The following is a 24,358-nucleotide window of genomic DNA, read 5'->3' on the forward strand; positions in this document are numbered from 1 at the left end:
CCTCTGCATCGGTGTGTGCTACGGCCACTGCTGCGGTAAGGCTCTTTGCGTGCTCGACGAGGCGCTCCTCCTCCCGCAGGAACTCGATGTAGCGCGCAAGGTCGCTGACACACGTGCGGGCCTCCACCTTCGTCTCCCTCCTTCGGGCGGCGGTGGCGGAGCGGGTGATGATCCCAGCGGTCGACGGTGGGCTGGCGGCCACGGCGGCCGACGATGGGGTGGCGGCCACGACCACCACCTCCCGCCTTCGGGCCGCGGTGGCGGAGCGGGTGATGACCACGGTGGCCGTCAGTGGGGTGGCGGCGACGACGGCCACCTCCCGCCTTCGGGCCGCGGCGGCGGAGCGGGAGATGGCCCTGGCTTTCGATGATGATGTGGCGGCAACGGCGACCGGCAACAGCTGCCGACAGGCAGCGGTGGCGGAGCGTGTGGTGGGTGTTCCGCGCACACCCAACAGGGATGCCACGCGCACTACACTACGGCGGGGACTGCGCCGCCACCGTGGTGTAGCCTCCTAGCTGGAGCTGTCCTCTGATGACGGCGGAGTGGCTGAGCGACGACAACGGACCAGTGCCATTGGCGATTGTGGGAGAAGCACACGAGATAAGCTATAGGGAGGGAGGGGAAATGCGACGCAGGACTCGCCGGCCGTGAGGGTATTTATAGCATGCCGGTAAGCATTGGGATTTGGGGGATTTCACCGAGTTGGGCAGGAAGCTTGCGCGGGAACCTGCGAGGTTGCGCGGGAACGGGCTCACCGACGATTCATTGGCGCCACTTCGAGCCACCGTTTGGCCAAAAGAACGCCCCCGCGCGCTGCGCAAGCTTGCGTTGTAAGCCGTCTGTGGCAGCGGGGTGACAAGACGTGCGAGAGGAGGACGAAAGGACACGTACACATACGGTTAATACAAAAAAAGTTTGCGATTTAATTACCTACTATACCCCGTCCTGATTTATAAGTACGATTTAACTAATAAAATACAAATGCAAGTCCTACTACGGCGGTTCACAGCTCCAGTCTTGGGCCTTTAGCAGGCCTGCCTCCAAGAGTCGCCGACTTCATACCTCTCCTTCGGCCTCCCTGGACCTTTTTCATGTTAAGCCGCCAATGATGCAACCCGGCCCCTCCTGGGCGGGTCACACCTCGAAGCTATATCCTCAACGGGTACAAAGAGAGAACCTCGGTTTTTTTTATTGCATGGAGAGAGCCTCGGGCTCACGTGACGCATGTGGACTCTTTGACCGGTCAATAAATAAAATACAAAGCTATACGTTGATCCAGTGACCATACAATCATCATAAGTCGTACATAGTAATCGTATTGACCGTATTCTTAAGTACAGTGATCAAACTGAGCTATCAAGACAAGTTCGATGACCACTAGTACATTTTACTCTTTTACGGCTGAGTAGAAAGTTTGCACGGCCGAGTTAACTCTCCTATGGAGACCGGCCGATAAGCAGGCATGCAGCAGCGAGAGGGATACACGCGAGAGACATCATGGATAGACTTGACTTACGCCATGCGCGCGCTCATGGAAAACGTCTCGTCGATCGGGCACGGCGGATAGCAGCCGGACCCCGGTAATTGGCGAGGCTGATTGAGCCCCGTCAACCGTCAAGGAATCTATCTTTATCTTCTGCTGCTTCTGCTCTGCCTGCCTCCCTGCCTGCCTTTGCCGTGTCCGTGGCCAGGACAGCGGGCGCTGAAATCTATGGTACACCATGCACTTGATGAGTGGTGGCACTGGCAGTGACCCATTGTATTTTCCCCGCTTTTCGTTCTCCTTTTGGGAAAGATTTTCTGGTCCGGGGTCATGGTGACTGGCTTAGCTGCTTAAGAAAAAGCGCAATTGTACAAATGGGAATGGAATGTGGGAACTTGGTGATGAGGATTGGCCTTTTTTTTCCTTCTTTTTTTCTTTTTTTGTTGCTGCGGGTGATGAGGATTGGCCTTCACAAGGCATGCATTTTCCGCCGATTCTTTGTAGTACCACAGAAAAATCTCTTCGTACTACTCAAAGTTGACAAACCCAACGTAAAAAGAGTTCACAAAAACCACACGATTACAAATGGCAAACCCAAAATAGAGAAAGAGGAAGTGGTCGTGAGCAATCCACTGATGCGCAAAAGGCCCTTTTCCATATCCGAGTAGTAGTATCACACTGGGTGCTGCCATAAAACCACATGCTTTATTCGACGTTTGTACGGTGAGCAGTGCCAAATATTTGCCGTAAGGTCCTTTTAGGAAAAAGGGTAATCTGAGAGGGGAAACAGAGGCATGCATGCAGCAGCATCGTTCCTTTGCGCTGCGCCATAAAGTGTATTCTTCGCAAAATCGCAAGACACCAAGGGCAGCTTTTTCACCGAGTGCTTTGTAGATATCGGAGGATCGTACGCTCCGGCCCGGCCGCTTTATCAAAAGGAAACGCACAAAAAGGAGCGGCAAATGAGTTCGAGATGGGAGCGGTGTGCGTGGAAATGGCAGCAACGGGGCACCACCATTGGCCCCGCACGCTTGCATCCACTCGGGGAACAGCGCTACAGTGGGCACCCCCCTCAACTCGTCTCAAATCATCAGGCCACCAACAGTGCCATACGTACCCATGGTGGATGGCTGCGTGCGCACACACGTGGGAAGCACTTTTCAACTCTCATCATCGATTGATAATATATGCACTCTGGTGAATGAATATATAAATATAAATATATATTGGACCTCTTATGGTGTGGCTAGTATTTACACAAGGCTTCCAGGAGTTGTGCTTAGTACCAATCTGGGGTAATGATAAGCAAGAAAAGTGAAAAATAAGAAGGCCAATATACATAATCATTCCCTCCTCAATACTCTCTCTCTCGCGCGCTCGCTCGCTCGCCCTTTATCAAAACCTCGCCACCGAAAAAGAAGATGGCGTGGAGATGGATCAAACAAGTCAATAGCAACAGCCTAGAGTTATCAAAACCCAGAACCAATCCATGGAGCGACCACACTAGACCTGGCCGCCCCCACGGCCATCGCCGTCGCCATCGTGCTCGTGCGCCTCCTCCTCCACGTCCCCCACTCTGATGAGCGGGGCCCTCTCCGAGACGCACTGCTCCTTTCCTTCCTCCGCCGTACAAACAGCACCGCTGCCGCTGAAGCTGCTGCTGCTGCTCTCGCTGTCTCCATCCACCGCATTCGTGTCGCCATTGCTGCTGCCGATGCTGCTAGAGCTGGTCATGGACATGAGCCCTTCCTCCAGCTTCTGTAGCGCGTCGTCGTTGCCGCTCTCGCTGATCGGCACGTAGCCGTTTTTGTTCTTGTTTCCACCGGCATTGCCAGTAGTTACCGCTGCTTTGGTGCTAGCGGCAGCACTGTCGCTTGATGTGTTGGTGTTGCATTCGGAGTTGTTGGAGCTGGTAGTGGGTTTCGTCAGCTCCTTGGCGCGCGCCACCTCGACGTCCCAGTCAGTGGCGGCCACGGCGCGCGCCATCCACACCGCGCAGGCGGCCTGCGCCGCCAGGAGGCCCAGCCACAGGCCAGCGAAGCCAAGGCGCGCGCCGAAGGCCAGCGCCAACCCCACCGGCATGCCCACGAGGTAGAAGGAGGCCAGGTTAATGCGAGCGCCGCTGGCGGGCCGCGCGCTCCCCCGGAGCACCCCGCACCCGGCGGTCTGCGGGAAATTGCCGAGCTCGCACAGCCCCGCGATTGGGAGCGCCACCGCGGTGAGCCGCAGGATTTCCGAGTCCGACGTGAACATGCGGCCCCAGTGGTTTCGGACGGATACCATGAAGGTGGAAGCTACGGCGCCAATGACGAGGCCGATGAAGAGCGCGGCGCCAGCGGCGCGGCGGGCGCCCGCCGGGCGACCCGCGCCGAGCTGGTGGCTGACGCGCGTGGACGCGCCCTGGCCGAGCGAAGACGGGAACACGTAGACGAGCGACGTGGCCTGGATGAGGATTCCCATGGAGGCCACGGTGGCGCGCGGGTTGGGTAGAAGCCCAGACAGCACGATCATGAGCTCGTACCACCACCACTCGAGGCAGACCGCGGTGGCAGTGGGAACGGCGAGACGGAGCATCGCCCCCCAGCCGCGGAGGCAGTCGGAGGTCGGATCCACCCACGAGTCCTTGTGGGCCCCCGAGATGGCGAGGAAGCATAGAAGCGCCAGGAGCAGGTTGAGGTCGGTGAGCGCAACGGCGAGCGCGACGCCGGCGACGCCCATGCGGAGGCGCACCACGAGGAGGTAGTTGATTGGCCCGTGGAGCAGCACGGAGAAGAGGGAGCACGCGGTGATGGGCAGCGTGAGGTTCTGCGACCGGAGGTACACCCGCAGCGGGTGCAGGACGGCCAGCACCGCCAGGTCGGCCGACGCGTAGGCCGCGAACGTCTGCGCGGCGCTGGCCACGCCCTCGTCCTGGCCGAGCAACTTGAGTATGTGGCCCGTGGAGGTGATCCACAGGAGGGAGATGGGCAGCGCCACCGCGAGGAGCAGCAGCACGGTCCGGTGGAGCGCGAGCGCCAGCAGCTTGCCTCGGCGCGCGCCGAAGGCCTGGCCGCAGATGGGCTCCATGCCGAGCGCCAGCCCGGAGAGCACGGAGTAGCCCGTGATGTTGGCGAAGCCGAGCGCGAGTGAGCCGCCGGCGAGCGCCAGCTCCCCCAGCTGGCCGAGGAAGAGCATGGAGATGAAGCTGCGCGAGTACATGACGAGCCCCGTCACTGCCATGGGCACCGACAGCCGCCCGATCGCCCGCGCCTCGCCGGCCACCTGGTGCCATCCGTACACACGAGCGCACGTAAGATTATTATTAAGTCGATCGGCTCAGAAAAGCAAACTAGCTCGAGGAGCTTTCCTTTTCCTCCCGGCCGGTTGCTGTTACTGGCCAGGCAGTAAATAAACATTAAGCAGCTAGCTAGGCAGTGACCTTTCACGTACTGTAGCTAGCAGCTGAATGTCTACCCTGCTTGTACGTGTGCATGCTAGAATGAAATTTTTACCGGCCGGACGGGCAGCAGGCACATGCAGATGCAGGTAGAGGTAGCTAGAGACTAGAGAATGTGCGCATCTACATGCAGAGCACGCACGCGCGTGTACCTTGGAGAGCGCCAGTGCGCGGGCGCGGTGGTGGCTGTCGTCGTCGTCGTGGTGGTCACCCACGGGGTGGAGCAGGTGGGAGGAATTCTTGAAGCAGGCGAGGGGCGGCGGAAGGTGCGGCGGCGAGGGGGGAGGGCTGGCGCCGGTGTTGCACATGATGGCTCAAGGCCGGCTGGAAAGTGCTCCCCGGCCGGCGGCGCGCGGCGCGCGTCTCCCTCGATCCCTCCTCTATCTGTATCGATCTTTCCACTGTTGGAGGAGATATTAGCCGCTGGCTGCTGTCCAGTGGTGATTGGTGGGCGGTACAAGCTACAAGTACATTTGACTCGTTAGCTTACAAAGCCCAGCTTTCTCTCTCTCTCCGTGGGATTGGTGCTTGTTGGTTCGGCCTTTTGGTCTCCTGGACAGAGGTGAGGCTGGCTGGTGAGTGGCGAGTGATGAGGAGGAGCTCTTTGCTGCTTGCTTCGGGTCGCAATGTGGGAGGGGGGGCTGGGCTGGCCCGTATATATACACGCGCGCGCGGTGGCGGGGGAAGGGAGCGGAAGGCACGTACGTGTCCGAATTCGCGCGCGGGGCCGGGCCGGCCGGAGCGTTTTTCATCATGGAATGAATGAATGGAATATGTACTAGTACTATTTCTTCCGGGCTGGAAGAATTGAGTGAAGTTGGCTCCGCATATATGCGCCTGTCTCAGAATTCCCCTATCCCTTCGGACGTGGAATGGCATAATCTCGCACGCCTCATCTGTCGGAAAATCGGACCCAACAACTTCGCCTCCCTCCCCGCCCCTGACAGCGAAGTCGTCGACGCAGATTAATTACCCCGTTGCTTTTGCCCTCCCCCGGTAATTATCTACTGTATCACGCAAGTGGCCCCGTGACGGGTGAATAATCAGTGGCTCACCGCCGAACTGCACGTAGAGTAAGGCTTGGGATTGGCCTCTCCGCTTGACCTACAGTGCTAGCTTGCGCCGCGCGGTTATTCTCGACGGGTTACTTCTTTTCGGTTCTCACCTCAACTTTTTTACTTTTGCTAGCTACCCAAGACGTCGTATGTACAGAGCCATCAGCCATGCATGCTGTCGAAGTTTGGATCGATCGTGTCCAGGAGCTAGCTAGGTAGGCACCATTCATTTTCACCCACAAAGTACCGGGCAGCAGCGCGTCTCCGCGCTCTGAACCAACCAAGTTTACTGCGTTGAGTTCCTCACCGCACCAGAATGTGAGAATGACACCATTAGCTGAGGGAGCTAGGGCGATAAGAACCGATCAATCGGGTCGCTCTGCGCGCCTGTCCGTGCGCGCTTAATGGCGCTACACGTTGAAATCAACCAGAAGCAGAAGAGCAGAGGCTCGTGCCATGCCATGCATGCATATATCTGCCTGCACTTGCCCTGTCTGCCTGTCTCTCTGCATTGTTCACTGCTACTTGCGCACAGCGATCGATCGGCCACTGGCGCTGGTGGCATGGCGGTGGTCCCTGCGAGTGAATGAAATGAAAAGAATAATTGTTCCCTTTTCAGAGTGGCAGCTAGCATTTTATCCTCGCCCCTGGCCCTGGGGCATGCAGTGCAGGATTTTGCAATCTAGCGAGACGATTCGTCAGAATTAAGCCGGTATCTGTGCAGCAAAAACCCTGTATAGCAGCGGCTGGCTATAAGCCGGTGCCATAGCCAACATGTATATTAGTAGATCAAAAGAGTGTACTATTTATTTTATTATGTGACCCATCTTTCATTCTTACAAAGTGCCTAGGAACACGTGCTCACGAAGAGCCCGCTTACCTTCTCTCTCCTTTTCTCTTTCCTCCAACTAAGCAGAAATATATTGTTTATTCCTTATAGTCCGCTGACTCAGCTTTATTGTACTTGATTTTATTCGCTCTCTTCCTCTGTACCCACTTTGGCTCCTCCGCCATCCTCCGTTGGTTACTGATAAAATCACTGCCATTTGAATCTGAACATGGCAATAGTACGTACGAAGCAGTGACCGTTCATTCTACATTCTACCAAAGGCTGTATGTATGGCTCGTGTCTTGCAATACGTTCCTTTCATTCCACTGCAGCCCAGAGCATCCTCACACACTCTGGGCGTGGACTTTGCATTCGCTTCCTTGGCTGCACGGTTGCCCAACACTGGCAGTGCTACTGAATTTGTGCCTTCCGCAACTTGACGCACCATCCCTGTCAGCCAGGTGGCCTCCATTGCGGACGTTCAAGAAGCATGCTCTAATTGATGCTGGATCTTGATGTCTAGCGTGTAACGTTCGTTCCGGTGCCTGTCTACGCTTTAGCCCCCATCAGCTTATCTGTGTGCAGCTGCTTTTAGCCGCTTTGTTTCTGTTGCTAAATAGGTGTCGCTCCGTAGTATTCCATATCTACAACCAAAAAAAAAAGGTCGAAAGACGGCACTACGGACATCCTCGTCCAAGATTGCTTATCCCGAACGGTTCATCAAATCTGAGAACAAAAAGAGACAATTGTGGGTTGGTACCACATGTGACCATAAAATCAAGGCCAAACCAGTTCCAGTCGATCCTCGTCGTGCGAGGGGTATAGTCAGTCTTAGGTCTATACTGGGTTTCTATGACTAATTAATGGCGAGATAGTTAAGAAAACTCAAATTTATTTTCGAAACATAGTTCGTATTGATAGGTGGAAGCATCTTTTGTTGGAGAAATTAGCTAGTTTCTGAGTGAGGCCTCCTCCACCGCCTTACCCGCCGCCACACGACATCTAGCGTTTCCCTATATGCCGATGATGCCGTCATCTTCTGCCACACGGACGCCCACGACATCTCTACGATCCGAGGTTTTCTCCACATCTTTGGTACGGCGACTAGGCTTCACACCAACCTATCCAAGTGATCGGCAACGCCTACCCGCTGCTCGATGAGCACCTCACCATCATCAACACCGAGCTAACTTGCCAGATCGCCCATCCCGGTAAAATACCTTGGTCTACCTCTCTTCGTCAGGAAGGCGACCACGTTGGACCTCCTACCGCTGGTCGAGAAGTTTGAGAAGAAGCTCTCTACCTAGCTCGGCTCCATGCTATCCCTTAGGGACCGGCTGGAGCTAGTCAGGCATGTTCTCTGCACCATGCCCCTACACTTTTCTCATGGCGATTGCCCTAAACAAATCCATCCTCGCATAGATTAACCGGATCATCCGCGACTTCTTATGGTCGCGCCTCAAGGATGCATGTGGAGGGCAATGCCCCGTCAAACGGGGTGGCTTTGCGGGCCCAGTGGCTATGGTTGCAATGAACGGACCCATCGCGCCCGTGGAGCCACCTTCACCTGAGTTGTAGCTACAGTCGTGGTGTGCGTTTCTGGTGGAACTTGTTGAATTGGTGGTTGTTTTATCAGTTTCATGAAAATGAAATTAGGAGCTTGAGCTCCTTTGATCGAAAAAGAAAGAAAGCAGGTGATCATTCATATCCTCGGTCACCTTGTGATGGACCGAACCCAATAGGGTATCTAGACCAGTCAACACTTTCGACTCATATAAAAAACCATAAACTCATTTTATCACCCCCTTTCCCTGTATACACACAGTGGCAAAGCGTAGTGGAGACCGAATCGGGCCATGGCCCGTTCATGTCTCCCGATTTCCTCTTCGCTGGTACAAATTTAACCAAAACAATAGATTTTTTGTGACAAACCAAAACAATAGATTTTTGTGAGGCAAACCAAAGCAATAGATTTTATTAGGGATCCCATACTTTTTCATTTGGAACAATAATCAAAGGGATACAAAGAGGGTCATGAGGAGAGATAAGCCACAAGTGGCGACCCTGCCGAAGCGAGGCAGAAAATTTTACAAGATTGTGAGCCTCCTGATTCGAAGCACGACCTTCGAACATAAAATCACAGCTAGCAAAAGGTGTTTTTCTATTATTTATCTCCTTGACGACTGTGATATGAGGGCCTCCTACCCCTTTTATGATGTTACCCACAATCGGTTTGCAGTCACTAGCAATTACCAAGTGATCCAAAGATAGATCAGCCGCAAGTGCTAAAGCCTCACGGCAAGCAATGCTCTCTAAAACTGTCGAATTAAGAACACCGGGTAGAACAATTGCTGAGGTCCCAAGGTACTGACCATGCTCATCCCTGCATACAACCGCCGCAGCTCCAACACGCCCATCATAGGACAAACCCCCGTCTAGATACTTCTTAACGTGTCCATTCAGAGATGGTTTCCAACAGCTTCGCGTTGGTATTACAAGTGCACACCCTGCCGAAGTGGAAGTCCTGGCAATGTTGAGGCCATCCAACTCGGTGATGAAGCTCTCAACAAAGCGGTGGGTTGACATTGGGCTTTACCAAAACAATAGATGGCCTAGGCTTAACTCAAAAGAAAATAGATGGTCCAGGCCCACTGAGCAAGAGGTTGGCCCGTTATCCGATTTGCTTCACACTCCGTGTTATATACACAAAATGATAATTGATATATACCCCTAAAAAAACATACACACAGAATGGTATATATGGAACTATAATATGGGCGAATCAGATTAGAGAAACGTTGCTGTATACTGTTGTTGGCACGCATCTCGTGGACACGAGGGATGCATGGAAGTGACGGTAAGAGTTGGATCGAGTGGACACAAAGTGCATGTGCAACGACTGGAGCGCGGGACCGAGTACTTGCCCATTTAAACTGGCTGCCCTTGGCGGTACCACATTACGATCTTGGGCCACTACGAGATTAGTACCAGCCTACTACCAACTAGCCGTAGAGAGACGAACATACAGAGACGTAGAGAGAGACGTAGGTAGGTTGGTGATTAAATGGTTGGTGGTCGCTGGTTAGCAGTGAGGGAGCAGATGGCTGTAGGGGAACACCTCTTCCATGCACGCTAACAAACCACGGTACGTGTACACACACGTCCCCTTTGCCCCAGCTGGAGTAAATTGCATAGAAGTACCACAATTGGGGCATTGGAAACAGATTGGTACCAAGATTGGTAATTTTTACGTGTCAGTACCAACTTTGGGGCGAGGCGTTGCAAAAGAGGCTAAAACAGCTGTTTATACGTATTGACACGGAAACTGACCGGTTGGGCCCGCCTGTCGGGTGCTGACATGGCATGTTTTTTGCAAAAAACTCCCTGGAATCTCCTCTCTCTCCCCCGAACGCTCTCCCCCTCCTCTGTCTCGATCTCTCACACACACGCGACGCCACGTCAGCAGTTGACGCCGGCGAGCCCGAGCGGCGCGGAGGGCGGCGTCCACTGCCTGGAGTTGAACAAGAACCCGAGCTCCGCGGGGATGGAGTCAAACCCGCAGGCGGAGACAATCAGCGACCCGTTCTTGGCGGCGACCTCGTGGAGGTCGGCCTCGACGCGCTCCATGAACTCGGGCTCGCCGGAGATGTCGAGGCAGTCGGCCCCCGCCTCGGCGCAGGCCGCGGCCACCTGGCGGCCATGGAGGCGGAAGGGCCCCGCGCAGGAGAGCAGGACGCGCGCCCGGGCGGCGACCGCGGCGAGGGAGGCCGGGTCGGAGGCGTCGGCAACGAGGATGGGGACGTCGGGGGCGGGCCCCGGCGCGGCGGCGACGCGGTCCCAGCTGCGGTCGGCGAGCGCGAGGGAGCGCAGCGGGGAGGCGTTGGGGGGAGGAACTTGAGCGCCTCGCGGATGACGTACTTGCCGGTGAAGCCCGAGGCCCCGAAGATGACGACGCCCTCCGCGCCGCTCGGGCTCGCCGGCGTCAACTGCTGACGTGGCGTCGGGTGTGTGTGAGAGATCGAGACAGAGGAGGGGGAGAGCGTTCGGGGGAGAGAGAGGAGATTCCAGGGAGTTTTTTGCAAAAAACATGCCATGTCAGCACCCGACAGGCGGGCCCAACCGGTCAGTTTCCGTGTCAATACGTATAAACAGCTGTTTTAGCCTCTTTTGCAACGCCTCGCCCCAAAGTTGGTACTGACACGTAAAAATTACCAATTTTGGTACCAATCTGCTTCCAATGCCCCAATTGTGGTACTTCTATGCAATTTACTCCCCCAGCTGCGATGCCGAGCGACCATCATCAAGACACAAGGCAGCTAATTAAATCACATCAGGACGAGGGATATAAACCCATCATATAATCACACACACACACCACAGTTTGACACGTACTACTACGTACGTACGGTTGCATGTCGTCCGTCTGGTGGTGGTTACGCGCGGCGTGCGTGGTAGCAGGACCTGCACGCGCGTTCACAATACTCAGGAGACAGGCACGTTCGGCGTGGGGCGCGTATACGCACGTATCAGTACGGTATACGGCCCATACGTACCACGCGCGCGGCTGCATCAGAAAGCGTCGCCCGTCGGTCGTACCGGCCGTTTCACTCCCTCCTCCTTTTGCGTGCAGCAGGCACATACACGGACACGCATGTGGCCTCCAATCCAGTAAGATGTCGATACATATACGCGCGCACCGCCCGTCCGTGCTGATTGAACCGCTCGACATGACTCGAGTCGAATCGGATCGTGCCCCGCTACAGTGGCTGCGATGCGATCCAGTCCGCGATCGAGCTAGCTAGCTACCGGTACAATGGCCTGGTACTCGAAGGCCGGCTTTGCCTCTTAGCGCACGACACGAGCCAGCCAGCCAGCGACGCCGCTGCCAGGGTGGTCCCTCGGCCTCGGCGTGCACGGGAACGGGGGCGAATCGGCCGTGGTAGGAGTATCTGCTAGTACGTGCACAGTGGCCGGCATGGACGGATATACGCCGGCACAGTGGCTGGCACCGCGAAAGGGGTGGGGGCGATCGCGCCCATGCATGTGGTGGCTGGGCAGGCAGGTCTCGGGGGATCATGTCGCTCGTTACCCAGTAGCAGCGCGTCGCGTACCACCGCCAGCACAAGCATTATCGGGCCCTGTCTCTCGCGCGGCAGGCAGCCAAGCCCGCCCCGTGTCACGTCGCCGTCCACCGGCCGCCCGGTCGATCCGTCGCCTCGCCGGAGCGGACGGCGGTTGGTTGGTTGGCGCTGCACGGAATGCCATGCACTCGACGGTGCCGCCTGGCCTGCCTTGATTGGTGATCAGGCGGTGGAGTGGAGTGGAGTGAGTTCTAGTTAGATGGATGCATTGCATTGCATTGCATGTTACCCCTGCAGCTCCAGGCCTCCTCCTGCCCCGATTATTATTCCAGCTACGAGGAGACGTGATGTGGGGAGATGACACTGTGGTGGAAGCGACATGCATGTGTCGCCACGCATATTGGCTTATCGGCGGATGAGGCATCTCCACCGCGCGTGACCCCAAACGGACGTCCGGATTTTGTCCCTTTGGGGCGCCGATGGGTTCGCCCATGTTCGTCTCTGTCCGTTGGGTCGTGCGTGCGCCCACCGCGCGGCCGCACCCCAAATCTTATCTGTGTTGGACGTGTTTAAAAAAAATAAAAACATAAACAAAATGACTTAAAACAGTAAATAAACGCAGTTTAAAAAACTTAAAACTTAAGTTAGGGTCCATGGCCACAAAACGGCCCAGTTTCACGTCCAACTTGACATAATTAAACATAAAAAAAGCGGCCGCCACCAGCGCGCTTCTGCCCGTGCCCGTCGATGCCGTTGCCGTCTTCAGTGGCCGTCGGCGTCGTCGTCATCGCTGACGAGGTCCACGTAGGCCGGCGGCGTCCAGAGGTGGGCCGGCGGTGCGTGGTAGACGGGGGCGGGCTGGACGGCGGGAGGTGCCTGCACGACCTCCTCCCGTGGCGACGCCTCCCGCAACGGTGACCGCGGCGGAGTGGCGCACCAGTTCACGCCCACGGCGGCGGCCATCTCCGGAGCAGTGCAGGACCAGCCCCACCCCTGGCCCACCAGGCCCGGGTGGAACGCGGCCACCGGCTCCTCCTCCATCGCCTCCTCCCTCCTCTCATCCTCCTTGACGGCCACCATTTGCAGCTCGGGGAAGGCGACGTCGCCGGCGGCAGAGAGTGCCATCGCCTCCTCCAAGCCGTCCCATTGGCGCTCGTCGTGGGTGTACATGGAGTCGTCCATGACACGCTGCACGAGCCGGGCCTCCTCCTCCGCTGTCATGCGAGGAGGTGGAGGTGGTGACGGAGACGGGGAAGGCGACGGCGTGGGCGTGAGGCCGCGCACGCGCGTACGCCCGCGCACCTCTCGACGTGGCCGCCGCGGCCCCGACACCATGCCGGCGAAGTATGACGCGCGGCGCGTGTCGTGCTCGTCTCGGAGCCACGTGTCCCAGAGGTCGGAATCTGGGGCGTACCTGTCGTCATAGAACAGGTCGTCGGGGAGGAGGCGGCGGCGGCGCTTGATCTCATCGCGGCGCGCGCGGCCGCTCGCCGGCACAGGCGGGATCGGGACCCGGTCGGCGCTGAGGTGCCAGCCGTTCGGGAGGTGGACATCGCTCCACGGGACCGGCGTCTTCGTATCCCAGTACCGCCAGCACACGTCCGCTGCGAGGTACTGCCGGTCGCGCTCGCCGGCGGGCCTAGGGTTGATGGTGAAGGGGGCCGGCGAGGGGGCTCAACGGGAGGAGCGCGGCGGAGACGCGGGCTCCTCCTTCTTCACGGAGCCGCGGCGGCACCCCGAGGAGGAGCCGACCCCACGGTCGTGCTTCCCCTTGCGGTTCCAGAAGCCCATGGCTTCGAGGTGGCCGGCCGGCGAGCTCGAGGACAATGGAGGGTTTCGGCTAGGGTTCGGCGCTGTCGGGTTTCGAGGAGGCCGCGGGGTGGCGTGGGGCAGTGTGGACGACGACCGGTCCACGCTTCCCACTTAAAGAAGGACGGCGACCTTCCGATGTGCGGATGACAGGTGGGGCCGCCCGCTCGTGCGCATTGATGTGGGCGGGTGGAAGGTAGGTGGCCGCCTGCCACGCAGCCCCGACGCGGACGAGACGCGCGTCCGTTTGGTATCCGCCGCGACCCAAACCCGGCGCAAGTTTGCGCTCGAAATGGGTCGGCCCGGACACAAAACGGACAAAATGGGTCCGGGCCGTCGCGCGCTGGGCCGTCTCGTTTGTGCCTTTTACGCCAAACGGACGGGACCGGACTGGATGGTGTCGCGCGGTGGAGTTGGCCTGACCCTGTCTGACTCACTCTGACACGACGGAGACGGGAGGGGGGTAGCCGTGTTGGCTCCATGCCGACACGCGGGAAAAACTTATATGTTACTAAAAAAAACATGGCTCGTCGGGCGACACGGAGACGAGACGGGACGCGACGGGCACGCGCGACAGTAATCTGATGGGAGTCGACTCTCCAGCCCCCACTGCTCCTCGATCGGAAGGAGGACGTACGTGCATGCACGGTGCGGCACGTACACAGTGCTCGCCATGCATTGGTGGCGCAGTGACAGTAAAATGTACTTGGCTCGTAGTACATCCTCCGAAAGATCACCAGGCAGTCATGAAAGTTCTCGGGGAAAAGGGACATGGGATGCAATTTCACATACCCACTTGTACGTCGCCTGCCAATTATCAAGCTAGTACGTAGCCCTAGCTAGTGGGTAATCCTGATCGATTGGTGAGGTGTCGATCGGTCCTGCGCGGCGGCTAAGCTAGCCCTGTGCAACAGCTAGTACAAAAATGCGGGTCTGTCTTCATGTGCCCAACTCCATAAATTTGTTTTTTTAGGTAAACTCCACAAATTTGTTAGGTTGCAATTGATCACCGGCGTGCAACTGGGCCATCGCAATTAACGCGGCCTAAACCAAATCGCAGGACCATCTCACGCACGCGCATGGCCCACCAACACTGCGCATTGGCCCATTTCTGCAGACACAAACATGGTCTCCATCCTCCCGGACAATCATGTACTCCCTTCGTCCCAAAATTCGTGCCTTATATTTGTCTAAATAGATACATCCGTATCTAGACTAATCTAAGACAAGAATTTTGGGACGGAGGGAGTACTACGTATGTGTAATCAGTAATCACCTTTCCATCTATTTATCTTTTTGCATCAAACATGGCGAAACTAACAAGTAGCGACAAGGATATATTTTTACCGACAGGATTCATGCGCTTGTCAGATTAAAAAAAAGACGTCAAGCGTTTCCCAGGGCCACAATCTGAACTAGTAACTTGATTGGTTCAGATCGAAACAGCTGCAGTCTTCGTGTGACATATCGACTGTGACATAGGTATGTCTAGCCCCAAACAGGCCGAAGCCGGGCCAACTTATTTACCAGACCCCCTGGGAGCCCCTCCATGCTGCAGATTTTTCTACAGCCAAGCTTGGTTATTCTTATTGGGCAGATAAAGTGACAGAATGGGAACATTGCAGAATGAGAAAGGTATCGGATGCACCTTAGGATAAGCCTGCTTTAACCCCATTTCCAGTGAAGAATTTCTCTCCCTTTCCTGCTAAAACGCACTAGTGACGCACCGTTGTAACCAGTCATCTGAAGAGAGAAAAAAAAGACTCAACATTTGTAATCGGTGATCTGAAACCTGATCACTGGTCCATCTGGCTATTCCTGATGCAACGGTGTACCGATTAGATCACATATCGCATTTAGTAGGTGTGTATTTATACACAAGAAAAATAACACATGATCAGTTCATGATCATGGGGGAAATGTGCAGTGTACCTGAATATCAGAAACGGGTTGGTGTGGGCGCACTAAAATCAAATCAAGTTGCAAATATCTGGCAGAATCAATAAGAACTTTTGAAACAAGACAAGGCGTGAACAGAATATGTTCTAACAGCAAATGCATCTGCTGGGACTTATATGGCAATTCTGCCTGGTGTGGCTATATGTGTGCAATGCTTGTCCCGCCATCTCCCCCCACCGCCAGCTGGATTCGGTGCTCCTAAAACCTGCTATGGGTGACCACAATTGCCTCTATCATTTGATCCTATAGCTGGCACTTTGTGCCATGGGCACACGGGGGCTCGCCTCATTTCCACTCTTTCAGTTTCAGTCAAGGCTGCATAATTTTGATGAATTATTTGTAGAGAATCCGTGATCGAGAAATTGTTGGGTGAGCACCATCACTTCAAGTTGCTGTGCATTTCCTATTTTTCCTCTTCACTCTCTCTAAAATGTTTCAGAAACCTATCTCAGCCTAATCAATCAACAGAGGAAGAAAAAATAAGTAAAATATTGCACTATGGTAAAAATAAAAGCACTCCCTCCGTAAACTAATATAAGAGCGTTTAGATCACTACTTTAGTGATCTGAACGCTCTTACATTGGTTTACAGAGGGAGTAGTTGTCCAGAAATATATTGTGATTCTACTAGTTGGCATAATAGCAGAAGTTATTGCACATGGAATGAAGATCTACTCTAATAGCAACAGCACAAGGGTCTTGGCTTGCAACCATATTCAGAACATTTAATTCACTGTGGTATGGAATTGAAAGCAATCAGGTGTCTTCAGAACCTTATTCTGACTCCTAATGCTGTAATGCAGGAATTTATTCTGGATAATGATGGACCAACATTTAAAAGGAAAAGGCCAAAATTTAAAGTCCACAGAAACAGAAGCACCACCTGTCTCCGTCAGCCATGACAGCCAGCATATCACCATATCCTCATCTCGGTTCTCAGCCACTTGGGTAATTGGTTTGTACATCAATAGCAGGCATAATCACCAAGAATTAGCATATCACATCGAACAGAATCCTGAAGAACAGTTGAGATGGTGGTGATTTTTAATACTGCATACATTGTAGTTTTAGATGCTCATCTTGTGGTATATATCACACAACTCAGCATTACAAGTCCAGACACACAGAGTTTGTGCTCAAGTGCCTAAGTTGAAGAACAAACTTATGAGAGAGATGCTTTCCCAGAAACAGCCCCCCTTTCTACTTCCTAGAGTGGTTCCTTCTAAAGTTATTCATGGCAACATTGGAGGCACATGCATGAAAAGATTCAGAGTATAGAAAGCTGGAAAATAAATAATCAGTTACAGGGTTTCAGCAAACAGTTACAAAGAAGACCTAACTCAGCAAGTTTCCTCCATGATAGCATAGAAATCAATAACATGGAACTCTTTTTGCGATGCATCTACAAAGTATACAGGATGACCTCTAGCCAACTAGAATATAGCTAAGGAGATGCAGCATAGAGCCAGATATGGACGACCACAGGGGAATCAGCAGCCACCTACTTACTGGATATTTCAAAAACTTTCACGAACTAGCAGCTTAGCAATATGTCCTTTGGCCCCATCCTAGCACCATAGGAGTTAGTGACCCTGATAATTGCCACCAAACACACCAAAAAAGCTGCAAATCTGCTGCTGCAAAAAAAAGGCTGGCAATATTGGCACATTCATATAATTGATCACAGTACCTCACTTGGAAGCAGAACACCTGGTCAAGTACGAGTCATACGTCAGACTGCAGTAACAACGCAGTAAGAAGTTAATTAATTATGATACGACAAACTTGCTTGGATTGTCTTACGTTCACATCCACCCCACATCCCCCAATAAACTGTCTGAATAGAGTTTTACCTATTTATTCTAAAACATTGAAAATGTATTCATCAAAGACAAGGAACGAGTGCTTTCAAAATGATATAAAAGTAGTTCGAGCTCAGTCTCCTTTCTCCTAAGATAAGAAAGAAAATGATGGCCATTAAACTATCACAAGAATACATTAGCACTTGAGTAAATTTGGTGCCACCAATGTTTCCATACAAACCATATGACAGATTATGAAGGACAATTTGTGCAGCGACTGAGTAATACGAACTAGAAAGATGAAACCAAGTATAGATCATTCTTGATTTGGAATCCAGGTTGATTTGATTTGAAACAACTAAAACCATTCTGCTGAGAAAAACCTAAGCAAATTAGCGAAAGGGTCAAACATGTTGACAACAAAGCCTTTAGTCCCAAACAAGTTGGGGTACACTAGAGCTGAAACCCATAAGATCTCGCAACCTACTCATGGTTATAGCACATGGATAGCTAGCTTCCACGCACCCCTGTCCATGGCTAATTCTTTGGTGATACTCCAATCTTTTAGATCTCTCTTTATGGACTCCGTCCCATGTCAAGTTCGGGCTACCCCGACCTCTCTGGACATGAAAGGGCGAAACATGTTTCTGGTCTAGCAATGCACAGGCTAAAGGCAATCACAAAAAAGAAAATAAAAGTTTACAGCATTTTGAATCAGCTTCAGAGTGCTTACAACCAGGCAACCAGCAGAAACTGATACATAGTGAGTTCCTTGCTTATATCTAATGCCCAACTAAAGCGTAACACCTTAGCTCGGCTAAGTTTTACCAGTGATGTCACTGGTTGTCTCAGTCACAACTATTGCAAATAGTAGAGTTCACTTGCACCAAAAGAGGTACACAGATGGCATGATTGCTAGCTGGAACATTTATCCAGTTTAGATTAATTCTAAATTGCACTCCACATAGCTCAGGCCCTAAAAGAGTTATAAAGTCAAAAAGTCTTAACATCGCAACAATGTCCTAGACACTAGAAAGAGTAGAATCTGGATAGCTGCAGGTTATCCATGTAAGCGGCTAAACCCCTAACAGAAAACATGTGATCTGACTTCAGCTTAAGCTCATCAGGGACAAAGCTCAAAGTTAGGCCAAGCAGACAGTGGTCTTTGGTGGTAGAATAACAGCCAGTTAGCCACACTACAAAAATACGATAAACAACAACGGTGAGATCCTTTCAACAAATGAATCTAATGCGTTAATTCTTCAACCCATGTACTTTGTGCACTAGTGGGCACATTTAATATTACATTATGTTGCCTCGAATCATACCACTGAAATAGGTAATAGATTCTTCGCTGCAGAAGATGTAACACTTTATTTCCGTCAAAACAATGTAATGAACATTTCAACAACATTTCATTTTTGGAATCAATTACTCCCTCCGATCCATATTATTAGTCGCAGCTTTAGTACAATTTTAGTATAAAGTTGTACTAAAGCTGCGGCAAGTAATATGGATCGGAGGGAGTAGTTCGTTTCTTTGCGAGGAAAATCGCTTGGTTAACATGGTACAAGATCCATAGAACCAAGCTTGTTATCCCTAGGTATTTTAAGCTTTTATAGGCATGTACAATGGACCAAGATAAAGAGAAATAACAAAATTGTAACATTGTTCTTTACTGATTCAACTACAAGTTCCCCATCCTAATCTGACTCAAAGACCCCTATTGCATCGAATACACAGTTAGTTCACACTTTGCACCTCATAATCACGTCCCGTTAATTTTTAGATACATAGACAACAAGACAAAGTAGATAACATCAATGAGTATTGATTATTGTATCAAGGCTGGAGCTCGTGAAACGGATTCCATTTCATCTTTCAGTGACTCCTAAGACCAAAATTAGACAGCGGAAATTTGTAAGAACAAGAAGGCATGACAACAAGAGAACCAAACAGGGATAATTGTGGATATCCACCTGCCACCAAAACTTCATACAAGAATGTGACCTCAACTTCTCAAGAAGATTTACTACGAGTGGGGTAGATAGGTATAAGCATCAAGATTAGTAAGTATTTTCTGCAGCATACTTTTCATATATAATTATGAAACAAAATTAGGTACAAAGAACGGACTGAGATTAGAGGGGAATAAAGAAGCAACTGGAATTCGGTTTTGACAGGCCAATATAAACTGAAATCGAGGCAAAAGTATGCTTATACTGTAATTTGAAATCTATGCCTAGAAATGATACAACATTAGTCCAACAAGGCAACACGAAGGAACTAGATGATACTAATGTGAATAGATTGTAAACTCTGGATCAAATATACTTATATCCGAAAGTGCAAATCTGGACCCTGCCAGCATAGTTTATTATCATGTGGCTGGAGTATGAAGTATGTTGACACAAGTAACCTCAGCACGCTTTTATGGTTTCACCCTAGACATTATCCATTTTCCTGACGCATCAGCTTCCAATTTTCCCATGGGACAAGCACTGCTAAAAGCCTAACACATTAATTCCTCATGTGGTCAGTTGGCCATTGGAAGGTGGTGGCTGCCATAGTTGCCACAGGGAAGAGACCATGAGTGTAATGGATACAGTATTGACATTTGTGTAGTGCTTATGGTTATGGATGCACAGACATGTCGGACGATTGGTGTTCATTTGGTCAGAATACACAAACAGCATAGTAGTGCACACGGACGTACATTGGTACAGATCCATAGCCAGTGGTCTCACAATTGTAAGTAACCTGCTAAAAGGGCTTGAAGTTCACCTAATCAGATTGTGTAAAAACCAATCATTCAAAATGCAGATAAGTGTTATCAATTTTGATCCCCAAATCAAACCCAAACTCTTCCATTTGCTCGTAGTTTGACCGCGGCCATACAAAAGATTCAGTAACCGTTGTAATCCTCCACAATAACGAGTGATGGATGACTATAGATGACCCGACCCGACTGGGAAGAAATCCAACCTAAGGAGTATTAACCTAGACCACCCAATTCCACTGCTAATTGACCAGAATTTCAGTTCCTAGCCCTCGTTGATTGCAGTTTTGCTCCCTTACCTGGAGGAGCTATATCATACCTAGCGAGTGCAGCAACTTGGGGTACTGGACTACTGGACCTCCGCCGGCCAGCGGCCACCCGCGCTGCGGATAAGGACGCCGCGACTGGAGCTTCTCGGCTTCGCCGGCAACCGCAACCCCCGCTCAGGGCCAGACTCTGCTCCTCGCCCATCTGCGCGCTCGTGTCGCTGTGCTCTAAATTCTTCTACTGCGTTGAACCGAACCACCAACGGGACGGCGCAGTGCAGACTCGGGGTAAAAGGGAAATTCAACCCGTGGCCTTCGACGGCGGACGGAGTGGCGCTGGTTGCTCCAGGGCCGGGTTCGCAGCCCAGTCAACTGTTTACACAGAGAAGAGAGAACTGTTTTTTATTACTTCCCCAGCTCTGTTTTGAGTTTTACCTAAAAAAAGAAAGAGCTATGTTTTGAGTTTGTGAGTGAGAACTTATATAGTACTCCCTCTGTATCAAAATATAATCGAGAAAGCTATTCTCCTGCAGACTGTAATTTTACAACAGATCCGAACGATCTGATCTTCGTCCGATCCCGATCTTGCGGCCCTAATTTCGCTGGCATTAAAATCACAACTGATTGAATCCCGCGGCTTCAATTTCGGTCAGATCCGGACCTCGCGGCGCTAATTTCCTGGCATTAAAATCGCAGGCTTCAATTTCGCTCGCATTAAATCATGATTGATTACGATCTGCCGGCACTAATTTAGTTGCACTAGTAAACGTGCATGTGCAATGCACATTTGACAAAATTAATACAGGATGCAAGAATTCAAATGAATAGGAAAATAATTTGATACTCTCCCTCCATTAATTTTTACAGGTGTACTACTTTTTATTTCAAAAGTCAAACTTTGCTTTCTTTGAGAAATTATTTCATAAGTAATAGTGACACTCAAGACAACGACCTATTCTCAGCTGCAAAAATATGTTTTAAACCATGTGTGAGGACGAAAGTATTTCATTAGAAGGAACATTATGTTCAATTCAAGGGCAACGAAAAAAATATACAACCATCAACTTTGCTTGCAATCATCTTTAAACTACAATCTTTCTAAATGGATTGATCCCTAAGAATAGCAAGCTGGATCCTTTGATTATTATCGACGGCGAGAAGCAAACACAAAACCATTAATCTCTAGATCTGCTATTTTCTCCAGGAGTGTCATCGCTCACATAATGCAAGATTTGATCCCACCTAAATTCCCTACGATGCGGCATCTCACCAAGACATCAACAACCAAACACCAAAAGGCCAGGGCAATTTATTGGGCTGTAAAAAAAGTTCTGTAGAACCATTATAATATACATGCTTACAACACTACTGCCACATAAGAGTGGATGACTGAAAGTGTATTCAATAGAATGTACATCTATGACAAATTTAAGAAATCATTCCCAATTCTCTAGATGGCTTAAATTGAAGTAATGTACATAATCAGGAATCCAGTTATCATACTTACATTGTAGTCCATGCTGCAAATTAAATTTGAAATGATGATGGACACATTGTAGATATGTAATTATTTAACACTGATATGGCAAATGATAAAAAATTATATTCCAACCATTTCTTTGGAAATCTATGCAATATTCATAATGCCGCAGATTACAAACCTTGCAAACCTAAAGACTTATATCGAAATTAGGCATTCATGTCAACTGAAGAGAAATGAATATTCTGCCTTTCCCAAAGATAGTAGCATTATATATGAAGAGAAGTATAACTCAGACTATACAATGATTTGCTAGCGTCTCCTGAACACTGCTGTTTTGTTAACAAATGGATTGATCAAGGAGGTGGGTTGATCATGTCCGTTCTCTCATTGGAACCCAGCCAAATGTTGTTATATACGACATTATTCTGGTAAACATTAGAAGAATTTAAAGTTTATGCACATGGATATCTAAATCTCCATTTTCATTGATCAATCCGTCTACAGAGAGCTGGACATTTCCCTTTGGAACAGAAATAATAGAAAATAAACACCAAATGAAAATTCTTAGAACACTGGCATTTCGGTGACATCACACATATTTGGATAAACACTACACATGACGATCGACAGATAAGTACCAGAGGATGATATGGATCAAACAAGCATCATCAGAGTCTTCAACATGCTAAAGCAGGCAACTAAACCATTGACGCGAGAAAAAAAAAGGAAGGTATGCACGGGCGCAGTTCTCGCCCAAACCGAAAAGACAGATACCCTGAGAGAGAGGGCAGGAGCTCCGGGACACCGTGCTAAGAAACGAAGTCAGCCTCGCCGCGGTCACCGTGTTCTGCAGCAGCAACAATGACATTCCCGCGCAGCACCCCAGCTCCAGCGGCGCCCTGGACACCACAAACATTTCACAGATCAGGCACCTACATGGATAAGGCTATCAACTGCATCACCATTTGTTTACGTGGAGATGTACGGGGCGTGGCGGGCGGTGGAGCGGCCGACGGAGGGCATGGAGTAGAAGGCCGCCGAGCGGCAGGCCACGGTGGCCGCGCAGATGCAGGTGAGACCTTGGCGTTGTGGCACATCGACCGGAGGCGGCGGCGTTGGCGGCCCGCTCTCGTGTCGATCAGAGGAGGAGTGGCGGGGGCGGCAGCCTGCTGTCGCGTGCGTCAGAGGAGGAGCGGCGGCGGCTCGTCACTCCCGTCTCGTCCGTGCGGCGGCTTCTCGCGTCTGTAAACGGGCAGCGTGGTGCGTCGTGTGCTCGGGTAATTAGATTAGGATTAGGATCGCACGGGTAGTTAGATTAGGATCCGATTGCAATCAGTATTTTTTGGCCTTGCGTGATTGTAGGGCGTGAAGTTTTCCTCCGCGGTGGAGTACGATCAGTCAACATAAATTAAGTGCACACAGAAAACAGATTATGTGTTTAGGTTAGCTGTTGGATCGAGTTTAGTGGATCTGATCATGCGGTGGTAATTGCTCCGTGTACATTTTGTATGTGGAATTAAAGAAGATCATGTTTGCTTTTTTATAAGTAGTAGAGATAGAGATTAAAATCGCAACATTGTCACCAAAAAGACAGCTGCTGGTAGGATTCGTTCCTTTGACCTAGGAGGATGCATGTTTTAAGATTCCACTAGTAACCATCTGGACCGACTCCATGTTTTGATTAGGTATGGGCTAGGTTATTTTTGTACTTATGTAATGATCAAAGAAAATTTCTACTTTCTCCGAGCCATGCCATTTACAAGTGGGGATTTTTATGAGGTATTTTTTTCACTCATGGTGGAGATTTCTATGAGGTAATTTTACACCCACAAAAAAATCAATGGTAATTTTTACCCAGGGAAAAGTTTTTGAAACACACCCGGTAACTTTTCACCCTAGGATGAAAATTATTTAAAAACATACCCTGACAATTTCTATAAACGCATAATAGAGCTGATAACTCACATACAAATATCATGATAACCTTTTGAAAAGGAAAAAAAGTTGTTAAAAATATATGGTGATAACTTGTGTGTATGTAGCATGCATGGTAATATATAAATAACAGAGCTGATAACTCACATACAAACACCTTGATAATTTTTAATGAAAAAAAACTTGTTGGACAACATACCATGATAGCTTGTGTGTAAGTAGCATGATAATACATACACAAGAGAGCTAATAACTTACATACAAACAACACGATAACATCAACTAATTTCCAAACGTTCGGTATGAAACCCCTAAACCCCTCCTTAAAAAAACAAAAAAAAAACCCAGTGGCTGGCAGCTGCTGACGCGTGGCTGCCTTTTAGTCCCGGTCGGTGTTACCAACCGAGACTAAAGGTCCTCCTACCTGGGCGCCCCACAG

The 24,358-nt window shown here is 50.9% G+C and overlaps 1 protein-coding gene, 2 long non-coding RNA genes and 1 pseudogene across 5 annotated transcripts; all 4 read right to left on the reverse strand.

The window, feature by feature from the left end:
• Positions 1–2,667: 2,667 nt before the first annotated feature.
• LOC123098161 (protein DETOXIFICATION 48) lies at positions 2,668–5,561 on the reverse strand. The gene is made up of 2 exons (XM_044520061.1): positions 5,075–5,561; positions 2,668–4,747 (listed from the first exon to the last, which is right to left on the reverse strand). Exons 1-2 carry the CDS (start codon positions 5,228–5,230, stop codon positions 2,990–2,992), a joined length of 1,914 nt encoding a protein of 637 aa, XP_044375996.1. The 5' UTR covers positions 5,231–5,561; the 3' UTR covers positions 2,668–2,989.
• Positions 5,562–10,265: 4,704 nt separating this feature from the next.
• LOC123096997 (probable mitochondrial saccharopine dehydrogenase-like oxidoreductase At5g39410) lies at positions 10,266–13,108 on the reverse strand (annotated as a pseudogene).
• Positions 13,109–14,973: 1,865 nt separating this feature from the next.
• Positions 14,974–21,342, reverse strand: LOC123098162 (uncharacterized). Of its 3 annotated transcripts, none has more exons than XR_006447664.1 (4): positions 17,164–21,341; positions 15,629–16,669; positions 15,345–15,439; positions 14,974–15,260 (listed from the first exon to the last, which is right to left on the reverse strand). It is a non-coding gene; the product is annotated as an uncharacterized lncRNA (long non-coding RNA). The 3 variants fall into 3 exon arrangements; XR_006447663.1 differs by having other exon boundaries at positions 16,538–16,669; positions 17,164–21,339; XR_006447662.1 differs by having other exon boundaries at positions 15,345–16,669; positions 17,164–21,342.
• Positions 21,343–22,609: 1,267 nt separating this feature from the next.
• On the reverse strand, positions 22,610–23,290 carry LOC123100117 (uncharacterized). The gene is made up of 2 exons (XR_006448357.1): positions 22,958–23,290; positions 22,610–22,883 (listed from the first exon to the last, which is right to left on the reverse strand). It is a non-coding gene; the product is annotated as an uncharacterized lncRNA (long non-coding RNA).
• Positions 23,291–24,358: the final 1,068 nt, after the last annotated feature.

This window comes from Triticum aestivum, chromosome 4D (genome assembly GCF_018294505.1).
Source record: "Triticum aestivum cultivar Chinese Spring chromosome 4D, IWGSC CS RefSeq v2.1, whole genome shotgun sequence".
Classification (NCBI taxonomy): Eukaryota; Viridiplantae; Streptophyta; class Magnoliopsida; order Poales; family Poaceae; genus Triticum; species Triticum aestivum.